General features: G+C 36.3%; 1 protein-coding gene across 3 annotated transcripts in view; it reads right to left on the reverse strand.

The window, feature by feature from the left end:
* LUZP2 (leucine zipper protein 2) overlaps positions 1 to 15,473 on the reverse strand; it is a 117,031-nt gene that overhangs the window by 68,952 nt on the left and 32,606 nt on the right. Inside the window, exon 1 of one of the 3 annotated variants that reach the window (XM_010710706.4) lies at positions 3,345 to 3,607. The exons of the other annotated variants lie outside the window; for them this stretch is intronic. Coding sequence (XP_010709008.2) covers positions 3,345 to 3,352 — 8 coding nt within the window. The 5' untranslated portion in view covers positions 3,353 to 3,607. Of the gene's footprint in view, positions 1 to 3,344; positions 3,608 to 15,473 lie in introns of those variants that run through there. 3 annotated transcript variants of the gene reach the window in all.

Below are 15,473 nucleotides of genomic sequence, written 5' to 3' on the forward strand. Positions count from 1 at the left end.
TAAGTAACATTACTTGTTTTCAATTCTGATATTCTTCATCGTTTATATCCACAATATTGCTTCTGCTTTAGTTTTCTACTGGAACTCTAACACTTTTGACTATGACCTCAGTGTTATTACCCTTAAATACACTACACTTTCACTACTCTCATCAGATAAACAGCAATGCTTTTCTCCAGCATCTCTGACAATACAGTTGGGTTAAATATTCTGTCTCAGCTACATAAATCAATTAATTATTTCTAAGCACAAACACTATGGGGAACATTCTTTTTAAATTTAAGCTGGAATGCTATTATCACACAACAACACTTTCAGTCTTCCAATATTAAACACTAATCCAGGGGAACACTACCTTGGATTCTCAATGAACTTTTCAAAACTAGGCGTAGGTGTAGTTTGTTGTGGCAAACCTCCCTGTATTGCTCCTGTTGTTTCACTGGTTTTAAATCCATCTTCTAGATAATTATACAAACATAAACGCTGCAGAAGACTTCTTCCTCACAGGAAAGAAAAAAAAAGAAAAGAAAAGAAAAACAGTAGCAAAATTCTATTCTTATCACAACACCAGAAACCTGTTGAGGAGTTGAAATTGAGGGAAGGAAAGAAGAAAAGAAAAAAAAGCATCATCTCCTTATAACAAATAATTCACCTGCTTGGCAATTCTGCCAGCAGTTCTGCCCTGCATATTCTCTTCACCCTGTTAAGTGGCACCAGAAGAATAAGCGGGATTAACAGAAGCAATTGTACAGTTCATTTTTATGCCAAGAAGGACAACTCTGATCATTTTAAATTAAATTTTTCTTTTTTGTATCAAGTCGTCTTTAACATTGTTCAATCCACTGTGAAAAGAGATCATCTCAAAATACTATTGTCTTGTGTTCTTGTGCAAAACACAGGATAATGCATTCTGAAATATTGCTGATTATTTATTATACGTCAGACTTATTTCTTGTGAATCCAAAAAGTAATGTTCTGTACAAAATCCATATTCTTATAAAGCTGTGCTTTACTGGAGGCCTCTGTTCTGTTGAGAACACTTGAACTTTCTGCTGCTACAACATCTATTTTTCTGGAACTAAATTATTCAAGTGTGCTACGTTTCTATTTCATATACAAACAAATACTAAATCAAAGAGCACTGCTCATTAGGATCATACACTGACTGACAAAGGAAAACTGCTTTACCGTAATATCCCTTCTTTTGTGTTTCAATGCAATATGATCATCAAATCATTGGGTTCTTTCCTTTCCAAGAGGAAAATACTGCTGTATACGCTAAGCATCGAGCGATACTCCCACAGTAGAGAACATGGATTACATAAAGATTAACAGCATGAAAAGAAATGGAGTTCAAAAGATATAATGGCAGCAGAAAATAAGTATGAAGTTCTGAAGTTCAGGCTGACATCTAAACAAGAGACAAACACCTGAACAGCTCAAAAGAAGTGGCAAGTCCTCACCAAGCAATTAAGAGAGATAAATGAACACTTTAATGTCTACTGCTGCATCTCCAACTCTTTAACAACAAAACACTGAGAGGTCTGCTTTCAGCACAGGCTACAGAAGGGAAACCAGGAATAACCAAGTGTACAGTTTGTGAATGCAAATCACCAAGAATATCCCTTCCTACTTGGGAAGTTGAGAACTGCAGTTCCAAAAAGATGCTCGCTTCTGAAACATTGAAGAGAAATGCAGAAAAGAACAAGCTAGGTAGATTTTTAAAAAGGTAGATGCAAAACAAATGAAAGGGATGCAAAAGTAAAACAATTTCTTTACTTAACTCGTTCCAAAACAATGTATGTCATAATATATTGCCAAAATGTATGCGTCAGAGACACATTCCTCATTTCAACAATAAAAAATTACAGATAAACAAGTCTATGTAGAAATCATTGCATCATGTAAGCAGTATCTACTTTGTGGCTCTCCTTTTAATATGCAATATGCAAAGTAATATGTATTTCATACACATAAAAAAAAAGATACTTGCAATATTTCTTAACAACTGATATTGCCATTAGACCGACTAAAGCCACATTGATTTTTCCCTTTACGTGTGAAGTTAATATTTGTACTGTTAAGTTTAATAAAATATATCTGCTTAATAAAAATTGCCTGTGATATTCACAGCTTGCTGATTCATTGGTAATGTATCTCAAAAAAACAGAATTACATGTGAATAAATTAACTAATGGGTAACAGGACAGAACAGATAAGCAAAACATAAACCTGAAGAATGAAAGCGTTTATTTCTTCTTCCTCTTGTACTTTTCTTCTATGGCAAATCTTTATTTCCAAAAAGTTACATATAAACTTTCCTGTTTATGATATAAATCCTAATTTATTATGAATTACTTACTTATCACCATGTTCTCCATCCATTCTGAAACCAGCCTTACTAGCACAGAGGTGAGATTTGAAGCATTCCCTAGTGAAATATTTTAAGACTTTTTTTAACACTACTATCTCAGAAAACAGTTGAAGTCTATGACAAAGCATTCTGTTACTTTGCTCCCTTCTTTCCGCTGGTGTTCCCACTTGTGTTTATTGTGGGATAGGCTGCACCAGAATAAGTGCCACACTTGAAGCTATACATACACTCACTCCATTCATCTGGATGAGATGCTGCTTGTGTGTTGGGCACAGCTGAGCCTGAGTAGTGTCAGTACAAGCCTACAGATAGATCAACCCTATACAACACCATGGTACAGTTTCCAGCAGAGACAGGTACCATTCTGTTGTCATAAGTCAAACCACAGCCTATACCAGGGCTCATCACTCCTCATTCTTGTTTGCTTGCCACTTGTCAAAAGCAAGTTCATGATGCTTCTGTGACAGGGAATGAGAACATGAAGAACGTGCAGGAATATACTGTACTGTCAGTTGGATGCAGTCCATATCAGCTTCATCATTAAGTGAACAGCAGAAGGGTATCACCACCTTTACAGCTTTTCCCTTGGCTTTTTAGAGAGGCTGTGAGAACTGCAAGTATCTGAGAAGTTTTCCAAAGCTCACAGCATAAATTATAATGCAAATCATTTCAAAGTGCAATTATAAATGTTCCTGACAGCTTTGACTGTGATCTTTTGAATTATTTAAAAATACTTATTTTCTGAATATATCATAATGAGAATTACATAGAGAAGGGGGGAGAGAGGGAACAGCTGCTGAGAAATCCTTCAGGATTACTGAAATAGATTTTTTTCCTTTTTCTCTTAGCTGTGTATAAATACAGATATATAGATATATACATACACACACGTATACAGAAAAGACACATGGAAAGCAAATGCATATCTCACTTCCTACAAACTTCCCTTTTCTCAGAAAGTAACTCTTACCTCGACATATGCCTCCATCAGCAGCCAGCACCTGGTACGTCTTGTAGATGGAACAAAATGTACCTCTTACCCTCACCATAAAGTTATTATTTTTAATCAGGCTTCCAGTGATATAAGCCCTTCTTCAGCAACACCAAGAGCTAGGTGAACTGAATCTTCTCAGAGAGTTTCTAATTGTCACAGAACAGCTGTGAACGTACACACGTTTCTCCTCTGATTCCTTATCTGCTTTGAATCACACTTTCCACTGTAAAGATTTTCAAAATCAATGGAAGGAAATGTCACAGAGCAAACTTCTCTGTCAGTGCACTTTGTGAGATCAAAGGTTTGTTTCAGAGGATGACAAATGGACATGCCCAAAATCCACCATGCATGCAAACTAAGAGACTTGGTTGTATAGTGGCTATCGTTTCTCTCCCAGAAAAAAAAAAGCAAAAAAGCACTTAGCCTATTTTTGCTCAGATATGAATTCATGCAACTGTCTACATACATAATTTTAATATGACATACACACACACACACACAAAATTAAATAAAGGAAGGTTGTATCATCTTTGTGACCCTCAGTCATATAAAATCAAATACAACTATGGAATATTGGAATCAGTGAGATCTAGCACTACTACAGCAATTCTGTAATGATGTAAATTTATACTTCTCCTCCTGGATTTCCCAGGTTATCAGGGTACTAATAGAAACGCACTATTTTCCAGTCTACAAATACCACAGTTAAATTTGCTGAAACTCACGAGATATCCACTTTCATCCTTTCATTCAGATGATTTTTCCCCATATGCAATTAACATAATAAAAAGATTTCAATTCAAAAGCTTTAAGGAATTAAAATTTGAACAACTCTAGGCACTACTCCAAATCCTCTTCTCTAGTTTTCCACTCAAGAAAGACAAAGGTCATAGGAATACTATGTCCAGCTAGCCTACATGTTTTCTTCTCTCTTAAAACTTTACTCCTGTGCACTATTGTGCAAGATTAGAGTCAAAAAAGCACTTAGACATCAGCTCAGTAATTTATATCATTAGTTTGACCCTACACTCAACTTCTTACTGATATGTCATAGCCTTGAGAGAGCTAAAATATCGATCACTGCTCTGGAAACAGACAAGCAAGTTTTAGCTATTTCTGGACCTCAAATAATGCCGTGAGAGGTGTGGGAAGAAAATCATATCCCCCCAGATGGTAGCACTCAGCTTGACACACCTTTCCTCCTGCACTTGGTTGGAGTATTGACTGACACTCTGCCAGCGAGAAACAGCCCAAGCTTTAGAAGAGATTAACTACAAATTCCCACAATTAGAGTGAACAGCAGTCAGCCTTTCAGGAGGCTGAAAGGAGGCACTTCTGTTTGCTGCTATACTTCCCAAGAAGTTTAGAAAAGGAGTACAACCTATAGAATCCAGCAGCAATTCAAGGGGTTTATTAATTTAACTTTTACCTGAATTGGAGTTTTCTCAAGGGGAATTATATATGTGATAACTCACTAAGGAGAAGTCCACACTTTTTCAGAGTGATGTATTTTACCTTGCTGTATTCATATCCAAATATGTACCTAAATAAAATATGAATGAAGGACTATAATTATACTGAATTATTAGCTGATATAACTAGATATAAGAGTGTATTAGTTACTTCCAGAGGGAAAATTGCATTTAACACAACTCACTTCACGATTTGTGCTAACACCAAGATCTGATATATTGACTTCCTGATAATTCCACTACTCATCCTTCACTCCCTCCCTAGTGAGCAGTTCATTCCTTGAACAAAACCAGAACAGCTGTTTTCAGAGCAATTGCTCCTTCCAACTGGCACACCTCTTCACATTAAACCAAGAAAATCCTCTGTACGTACTCGCATTCATATTTATATCTAAAAACACATCCAGTCACCTTTCTCTTGAGGATCAAATCAAAAACACTTGAAATCTTGAAAAGCAAGCAAACAAACAAAAAATTATTTGCTAGTTATATGCACTATTCATTACCATAGTGTCAATGGAGCTTTATATTTATTTCACTGACTTCAGAGAAAGCAGGGGGAATGTAGAGACTTAATGATATATTTATATTACCCTGTTGGGAGAATTAGGAAAACATGCCTGTACAGAGTTACACATTCCTGCGTAGCTCAGAAATAAAAAACGATGTTGTGGTAAAAGAGTTTGGACTACCATGTTTCAAACTCCCATTTCACACCTCCATTTATGTTACAAGCAACACCTGGCACAATTCTGCCATCATTTATACGAAGAGATGCAGAATTAGGAGGCACTGTACTCATGAGCTCAAAAAAGGCTCAAAAAATGATCAAAACTTGAAGAGACTCGTTGTTAAAGGTTTACTCTGAGCCAAAAATGTCTGTATTGTCTGTTCCTTGTTCCTGTTGCTAGACTTCACTCATATCTGGATTTTTCAGGAATTAATACACTTATCTTTAACAGCATATTTATGACACAGTTTAATTACTGAAGGCTGTTATTAAGAACAAAGAACTGAAGTGCAATAATAGCAAAGACTACATGCTCCATATCCACAGCCCAGATATCAGTATGCAGGAGATCTGAGGTCACACTTTCAATTAATTTAGCTCTCATCTCAGATAATAATGTCACTTAGCCAGATCTTAGATCACCCAGAGGTGACACAGCAACTCTTGGCATCATTTGCTGATGTTGCTTATGCTCTGCAGAGAGATAAGTATTCATGATGGTAGGATCCCATCCTTTATGTAGAATTTTTTTTTTATTCCCAGATTTTGGAGACACAGAATTGCTCCATACTGAAGATGTTAGCCCTGACCAGTGAGGGGCCTTTGGGAATGACTCAAAACAATCCAGGATTCTTTAAATCTGCTTCAGTTGTGGAACACCTCTAGCAGCTGGGAAAGCATCTCTAGCTTCCTAGGAAAATATAGCTCTCTCCTAAATACTAAAACGAAGTGTTTAAACTCAAAAAGCACTATTTCATACTCAGATCTGCAAGTTAGAAAGCACACTACTTCGTTTCATTAAATTATTGCTACAGGAGAGTAACATTAGAAGCTGAGGTCTGTTATAAAATCAGCAACTTAGATTTTTGTGTAGTTCAGTAAATTATCAAGTGATAACCTCCTGTACATCATATTGAATGACTCTCATACATGGTTGCTTGAAGAACTTCTCCAAAATCATTTACACAGAATATAAATTGACATCACAGAAAGATTTCTTCAGGGAAGGAAAGGCTGCCACTGGTTCTGTCATGAATATTCCACTTCTAGCAACATAAAACCATTTTAAAATACACAGTAGAAAAGGCATTCACTAGCATTCATTTCTAACAGCTTAACTCTTTCAAGGTACCCTTGGCTTGCATTGTAGAATCATAAAATGGCCTGGTTTGAAAAGAACCTCAAAGATCATCAAGTTTTGATCTCCCTGCTATGTGCAGGGTCACCAACAACCAGACCAGGCTGCCTAGAGTCACATCCAGCTTGGTTTTGAATGCCTCCAGGGTTGGGGCATCTACAACCTCCTTGGGCACCTTGTTTCAGTGAGTCACCACCCTCTGGGTGAAAAACTTTGCCTTTATATCTAACCTAAATCTCCCTGTCTTAGTTTCAAACCATTTCCCCTTGTCCTATCACTATCAACCCATGTTGATACAATTGTTCCCCCTCCTCTTTCTACACTCCCTTCAAGTACTGGAAGGCCATCACACATCCAAGGATTAGAGAAGAGGTGAGGGAGAACGCTGTGTACAGAATGCTTTCTGTAAAGAAGTAATTTCTATTTTAGCTTCATGCTTATTTCTTCCCCCATGTCTTACAACCTTTTCATTACAGCCATATTCAGAAAGTTTATGTGCTTCCCTGAGAGATCTCTGAATAGTTCCCCACTGCCAGTTTCCAAGGATATGGTAAATTCTCATCCCTTACCGTTCAACTACAGTCTGTTTTTCCAAGTCTAGTATAAAGTCTATATTTGCAAGTGCTTTTACGCTACTATTTTTATGCAGCCAAACTGAGGAAATGATGATCACTGAACCCTATGTTCTCAAAATCTGATGTCTAACTCATCATCCACAGTTCATTTTCTTTTGCGTAGGCTGAAGCAGCCTGTGAAACTAGGGCTCTTCAGCAAAAGTGGGTTCAGATAAAAAGGAAAAAAAAAGGCAAGATCTATAGTTCTTACCCAGTTCCTTTCAAGGGGACAGGAAACAAACCTGTATTTTCCAGTTGCATTTCTAGCCTAAGACAAGATCAGTGCCTAGCTAACTGAAACTCCCTGAGAACTGCTTATCTTCCTCTTCCCATATATAATTCCCATATATAATAATAATAAATATATATATTTCCTACAAAATTTAACTGCCATGGCTGTCAAAATCCATTTTTGACTTCAACCATGAAGCCAACTGTGTCAGTGAAGCCCATTCACAGCGCTTTCCCATCCTCCTCTTTCCAAATGCTTTCTCTGAAATCTGTAGCCTGCCAAGTGGTAAGAAAGGCATCTCATTCAAACTGCAGGGTACGAGACACAGAGAGCATCACTCCAAGACCTGAGTGCCTTTCTGCAGCTACTTGCTTCATACACCAGTGAAGCAGAGCTGTCAATACCCAGGCAAATCCCTTGTGTCAAAACAACAAGATGAGCCCTCATTTTAAAAACAATGCAAAGTCTGGCTCTTTTTAGCAAATATAATCCATTTGACTTGTATTCCCAGAGTGCAAAGTTGCTGTAAATCTCCAAGACGTATTTAAAATCTGATAGATCAAAAACAGCATTATGCTAAGTATGTTTACTGCACTTTTTAAAATTAAACTCACTTTATAATCATATTCTAAGACCTACTCAGTAAGGCACACAACACTAACAAGAAATGTGTATTGAAATAAGTTGTCCTCAGGGTTCCAGTGGCCGAACTGAAGACACAGACACACTCTACCACAGTCTAGGAATTTGTTATCATTAGCTTTATATTTGAAGACACAAAAGTTAATTTTTGATGTTGTAATATGTTAGTTAATGGTTCAGATCTTTGCTCTCAAACATTTTGCACATAGATCTATTCCGGACGTTCTCAGCCCACAGGTTTCCACTAGTCAAGCATCTTGTTTCTTAAGTTAGGAAAAGACCATTTTTATTTTGGTTATAATTAGTATTCCAGGTAAATTTGCTAGCAGACCCACTGCAGCCTGTACATGAAATTTAAGCCTAAAAGAAATTAAGTTCTACACAATTAGATTGAAAATGCTCATCTTCTCCACACTAACGAATCATGCTTTCAGAAGACAAACAAAAATGGCCAAGGAGGGCAAGAAGATACCACACTAACTGTGAATCTATTACCTGGCTTGAGATCAAACCAGGAAGGAGCTCAAGTGATGAAATATAAACCCATATCATTCTTCATTTGACCTAAAATTAGATTATTATTTTTAATACAGAAGACAGCATATAGTTGAATGAAGAAGAAAGGGCATTGTTACTTCAATATCTAAGAACAACGGTATAACCTGCTTGCTTCCAAAATGAAACAATATGCATAGACAACAGACACAATGAAAATGAGAGTCATAATGTGCTATCACACTTAAGGAAAGTACAATTTTCACTGAAATATAGAAGATTTCTAAGGCATCCCTTAGAAAAGTTTGAATGCAGTTTTGATCAATTACTCTGAATTATCAGTGTATAATCTGTGGAAAAAAAAAAACACCAAACCATCCTAAGGACTAAACCAGAAGCATGTTTTTGGTTTTTTATTTTGTTTTGTTTGTTTTTACAATTAATATCTCCCAATCTCATCTTTGCTTACTTCACACCAAATATGGATAGTACTTATTAAAGGGAAACAGGAACATCATCTGTCAGGTAGTCAAAAGGAAGAAAACTGAATAAAGAGGGCAGAAGCAGAATGAGAGCTTACACCCAGTTAAGAGGAAACATATTTCTTCTCCTTCCAAACCATTGCACTTCATTGCAAAATCCCCTACCTAGAGAGTATTTGAAATACAGAGTACAGATATATCTGTGGTTTATTGTACCTTCTTCCTTGTTTTTCAGCATGAGAGAGAAAACATCATTTATTGAGAAAAGAACAAATCTTTGGAGGCCAAGGGCAGTGTTACAGTAAATTCTGCTGCACTGGAACAGTTAAAACTAATGAACAGATTTGTGTTGGATTCTAGCTCACTTGGCCCAGAAATTTTACAGAGCTGACCCATCTAAAGTTTCATTTAATGAGTTCTGGGTGAACTTTTTCATCTGTTTGAAGTGAAATTCTATTAGTTCCCCCTTCCTACTTGTGCAATCTCCACCTTTCCACTACTGATATCATTTTCTTTTAAAAATTATCCCCAAAACATAATAACTTGCTTTCATGACATTTAGCATGCTAAAATCTATTACATGCTCCTAAAAATCTATGTGAAGTCACATATTTCTGTTTTTCTCAATTACTGGGGGTAAACAGATGACTTTGAAAGAACTGAGAACAGAGTGGCAAGGTCACTGAGTATTTTTGTTCCTTTTATCCATTTCTGACAAAGTGTGGTTTGATCAGCTAGCTTATTTTTTCCTAAAATTCATTAAGTAGGCAGAATAGTGATTATCCATTAAATACATCCCAGTACAAAAGAACTGATGATCCACTGGAAATGAGACAACACTGATTTCACGTTCCTATCCATAGCTATAAAGGAATACAATTATGCTGATTCTGCTCTGTCGAACACTAGAATAAAAAAAACCCTGTGACTACTCATTTAGTGAACATACAGCACAATTTCACTGATTTAGGAGATAAATAATACTATACATATGCACAAGGCTGACATTCAAACACAGTTTGTAATACTATCCAAATCAACACAAGAAAGTCGATTCGACAAAGCTATGCAAACCAGCACACATTTGCTCTGACAGCTGTAGTTTTTAGCAGCTATTAAAAATGTATATATAATTAATAATGCTAACCCTCAATGTATAAAAAAAATCAGATGTGAAACTCTTTTCATTACACTTTTTACATAAATTTGAGTATCACTGTCATCCCAGCAATATTTCATCATTGCTGAAGTACAATATCCTGCTTTTCCATTTCTGGTTTTAGCATGAATAATATCACCTTTAGATATATGCAAACAGAAACTTTTCCTATGCAGCCTTACTTCTAGATGCCTGTAATAGTAAGAAGTGCTTCAGACCGTAAGCTTACTGAGGGTGCACTCAATCCCCTTGTCAAGATAGTTAATAAAGATGTTAAATGGAAGCCACCCCAGTACCGAGCCCTGGGGGACACCATCATGTAGTCTTTTCCAACCTTGGTGATGCTATGATTCTATGATCCTAATAGCAACCTCTGAACAGATCTGCATTTAAGAGAAACAACCCTACTTCAGAGCTGCTTTGATCCTGCTCAACACCTTCATCCTTTGAATTTATCTCAAACTGCCTGAGACTATCTCTGCCTGTTTGCAGAACACCTAATCTCAAGTGAAGTTGCAAATTATTAATATCCTCAGTTATGATAATTAGATATGATCAACACAAGGATTCGAGGCGCAGGGCATTGTGTGGAGATAATCCTCAAAACATCTATGCGGTTCTAGAGGCTAAAGAAGAGGTTCTAAACGGACTCTGCTCTTCAGAAAGTTGTTGATCTCCTGTTCATCATCCTTGAATTCAAATGGGTAATCTATTTTTAAGGTTCTTATTAATATTACTGGTTTATTATATGTCCAATAGCTCCCCTCCCACTCCACCACCAAAAGGAAAAGAAGTCTGGGGGAATGGGTGAAGATTAAGGAAAGCAACAAAGAAATGGCAACATGCACAGATAGCAATGATTCAGAACAATCACAAACAAGAAAAATAAATCCTGTAAGTAATAAAAAGAGGAAGTTTTCTGTTGTGATGTAGTAATATGTGAGGAAAAAGGAAATCTTAGAAAATAGTTCATTTACTTTTGATTCTCACTACTCTAAGCTCCTCATTTGATTTCTGTACGCCCTAAGAAATCAAAGGAACCTGAGTAGATACAGATGTATGAGCAAAACAAATGTTCCCATTTGACACCTGTATACACTTAGCTTACTTCTTCACATTTCAGATAAGCATAAACAGAGTCAGGCCTTAATAGGATTCAAAAGCCTACTCTGGTGCATGCGTACATGTGGTTTCCTAACTGAAGTGGATTTATTTTGACTGTAAATTATGCCACGTTCAAATCCTCAATTAAACAATTCACACAAACTCAGATCAGCCACATTATAAGCATATGGTTAATCTGCTGGAACATTCCAGTTAAGCATGTAATTAGCCGTGCTCTTCCAAATATTGGGCAGAAAGCTTAATTTAATTCACATCTCTCATCAGCATGTCCTTGTAATCATAACTGCCCTGATTTTTGAGGAACACATACTGTATTAGACAGGCAATAATTACAGTCAGGGGAAATAAGGATTCATTCTCATGTCTTTCTAGTGTTTCTGATGAACTCCTTTCTTTCTCTTATCACTTGTGAGCACGTGGAATGCTAAAAAAATGCAACCAACTTCCTAAGACAAATGAAGTGAGAAATATACAGGATGGATTATTTCATATGTTGATGACTTAAACAGGAACATCAAAGCAGAACCTGAGAAAGCTACACTGTGTGACTGAGATCAACTTGATATTTCATATTTCCATGAACAAGTAAAATTACAAACTACTAGTATTAGAACTTCACTATTTGTCTTCTCTTAGAGGTACTTGAGGGAGCAAGATTCTGGAATTAGTTCTGTTAAAACTGATAGAAGCCTTGGTTCAGATTTATTTTACTTCATAAGTAACATAAGTGGACTGTGATTTATTTTTGTCTTTAAGATTAACAATAGTCACCTTTCCAATATCACAAGCGATTTACACTAAAAAGTACATTTTTTAGTATGTGAACATACATGACTATAAAATACAAGCTTCAAGAGGAAAAAATCATCTCTAAAAATGTGATGTAATTATTTTGTTTCATGCACTTTTGACCAGAGTTAAGTCAGTGTATAGAAAAATAGGCAAAAAAGCTATAGATAATGGAAAAAGGAATTTTATTTATATAGTGATTGGAAATGCTACTTACAGGGTTATCTACTTTCCTAAGGCAGACAGTGCTGAACACTGCACATGAACATTAAACCAACCAATGATTTCATACACTTTGAAGCCCATCCACGTTACCAAGTAGAAGAGCCCACAAAATCTCACCCAAAAAGGAAAGACAGGTTTTGAGAATGTGGGACTTCAGTGCTAGCCTCCCAGCACTCCCATCCCTTTCGCTTAACACAGAAATGTGAGTAACTTCATGCAAGAAGGGCATCAACTGAGAAGAAACACCTACAACTGCTTTCTATACTGATGAATACCAAACACATCTATATGTCAGCTTTGAAAGTAGGAGTCAGAACAAAGAAGTCCATTCTTCACATAAAGAAACTAGCACACAAGTTAACTAGTAGGAAAAAAATATATTTCTGCATCTCTGAGGGAATAAGTCATTGCATATGAGAAAAATAGCGTCATAATTAGTAAGGGATAATATGTCAATGAATGTAGTTTGCTCGTGAACCCTTTTCAATTAATAAATATGCAAAAAAAAATAGTACAACTTCATATGGGAAGTGAAATTAGGAAAGCTCATCAAAATCTGTAAGTCTGCTACAGACATCTATAGTTAAACAATTCATCAACCATTAACAGATTTACTAGAAGAACACGTAAATTTCTCCTATCACTGAAATAATTAAAAAACTAATTTTTGTTCTGTGAAAGAATTCTTTTTTTCCTGGACGATTTCATACAAAAGTTTAATTGTAAATTGATTAACATGGAGTTTTGCTAATTACATCAGCTGAAGCAAACTTCAGCTGACACCATGCTAGGTATCCAAATTAAGGGACTGTCTCCATTGCATTAAATACAGTGCAATTATCATAGGTATACTAACAGACCATTAATTTGAGCTGGCAGATAATAGAAGATGAAAACGAATCTTCACAGCATTGTGTGCAATAGATACAAAGGTCTTCTACTAATAATTGTATCTTTACAGGTTTCTGAACAGTTGGAAAGAGTTTAATAACGTTGCTTTCAGCCTGAAAGAATAACCCCCCACCACAACAAATACTTTTCCAAGGGGATGGAACCAATTCCAGAGGAAAATAAAAAAGGTGAAGTTAAGAAACAGCTGAACAGTGAATGCTAATAAAACTAAAGAAACTATCTATATACTCTTTAAATGAAAGCTCTTTTGCAAATGAATTTCTATCTTTTACATGGATATTATCATTTCAAGGGCCATTTTTAGTTAGTATAAAATGCACAAGTTTCAGGAGCTAAGTTTCTTTACTTATCAAAGTTATCAGTGTAAAAAAATTAACTCACAGCACAGATCTAGAAATTCTACTTACATTCCCTCCCTGGAGTTCCAAATCCAAAGGAAAGTTACCCAAGACAGTAAAGCTGCTTCATCACTGCAGGTCACCAACACCTGCTGCAGTACTTGAGCATAGCCACAGTTAATGAGAAGCTCGTTAATACCACATGATGAAGAGGCCACCTTAGCAGCACAGCTCAGTTATGGCCACACACAAGCTGTAGCCAGCAGTATGGAGTGGGCTTCAGACCAACTGTGTGTGCAGATGTGAGGCAGTAACCCTGCAAGGCATAGCATGAGCTCCATGTACCATCACAGCTACAGGTACAGAAAGAATGTGGTGTTATGTGCAAACATGCACAGTGGCTACACACCCAAAGTCTATCCTGAAAGCTTTTATTTCCCTTAGTCCCAACAAAATACACTGCAGTGTGCAACTTCCATAGTGCTGTTGCAAGGGAATTGCCAAGTCCATGCATGGACAGGAACATCAAGGCAGTTAGCTTAGTGAATTAAAAATGACAGCAAACAACATCATTTTTTTTTTTTTCCCCCCCCAACTAGCAAGTTTAAGACAGTCGATTTAGAGAATACAGAAGAAGGCAAAAAAAAATATGTATAATAAAATCTCACTCTCTTCATTTTCCTTCCAGATGCTGGGGACAAAAATAATAGCACAAGCTCAACAGTGCTCTTAGAATGACAATAACTATCTGATGGGATATTCACAAGTCATATAATTAAGACTAAAAATGTTGTTATCAATCCGCTTTTGAAATGAATGACACTTCATCTTTGAGTCTGGCCCATTTTTTATGACATTGAGGCCAAATGTAATCTTACACACTGGTTAATTCAGCTGCATATGCAATCCAGAGATTTGCATATTTATTAATCCTTAAATTATTTAACTTATAATTAAAGAAAAAAATATTGCAAAGTATCTCACATGAGATGCTCCCAATACACCCTGAAAAGAGCTGCGAGCAGAAGGTAGAATTACATGTTTGCCTATGAATAAGAAAAAAGGTGTTTGGCTAAGAATGCACTGTCAGACCTGACTCATATTTAAAATCCAAATACACAAGTGGGCCATATTTGAGGATTCACGTTTCATGAAGTTCTACTTCCTAGAGATGAACTGCTGCTTGCATGGCTTTCTGGTTTAGATAGCATTATAGCTATTATCTTGGTTAATAGCTTAGCCTTGCAATAATTATTCCTTCTTATTTCTATCAGCTGCACAATGCTTAAAACTATATTCACTAATGAAAGTATCTTCCAACCAGATTGGTCCTACACTCCTTTCAAAATAAGCTCAATCAATAGCAGGTGAACTGCACATGAAAACAAATTAATGCTGAGACTCAGCGTACTACCAATCACTTGGGTGACAGAAAACTTGAAGTGATTGTAGTCAAAGCACGAAACCCATGCAAACAAAGCATGCTCAACAGGTAGATGAAACTGCTGTATGGTTTTCAACCAGCGTGGCTTATGAAGGAAAAAGAAAATAAATATATTTTGATAATTTTACTCTGTTTAGACACTTTCTTCAAATAGCTAATGCAGTTCAACTCCTACACTTTTGCCACTTGCAGTACTTGTTCTGGATGTACTATTCTGGCAGTATCATGATTTTTCTAGGAATATCTTTTTCTTGTGAAAGCAATTAATTATTCTTCCTATATGAAGCTACTTTCTAAGCAGCTGCTTT

The sequence above is a fragment of the Meleagris gallopavo genome, chromosome 5 (assembly GCF_905368555.1).
Source record: "Meleagris gallopavo chromosome 5, MGAL_WU_HG_1.1, whole genome shotgun sequence".
NCBI classification, from domain to species: domain Eukaryota; kingdom Metazoa; phylum Chordata; class Aves; order Galliformes; family Phasianidae; genus Meleagris; species Meleagris gallopavo.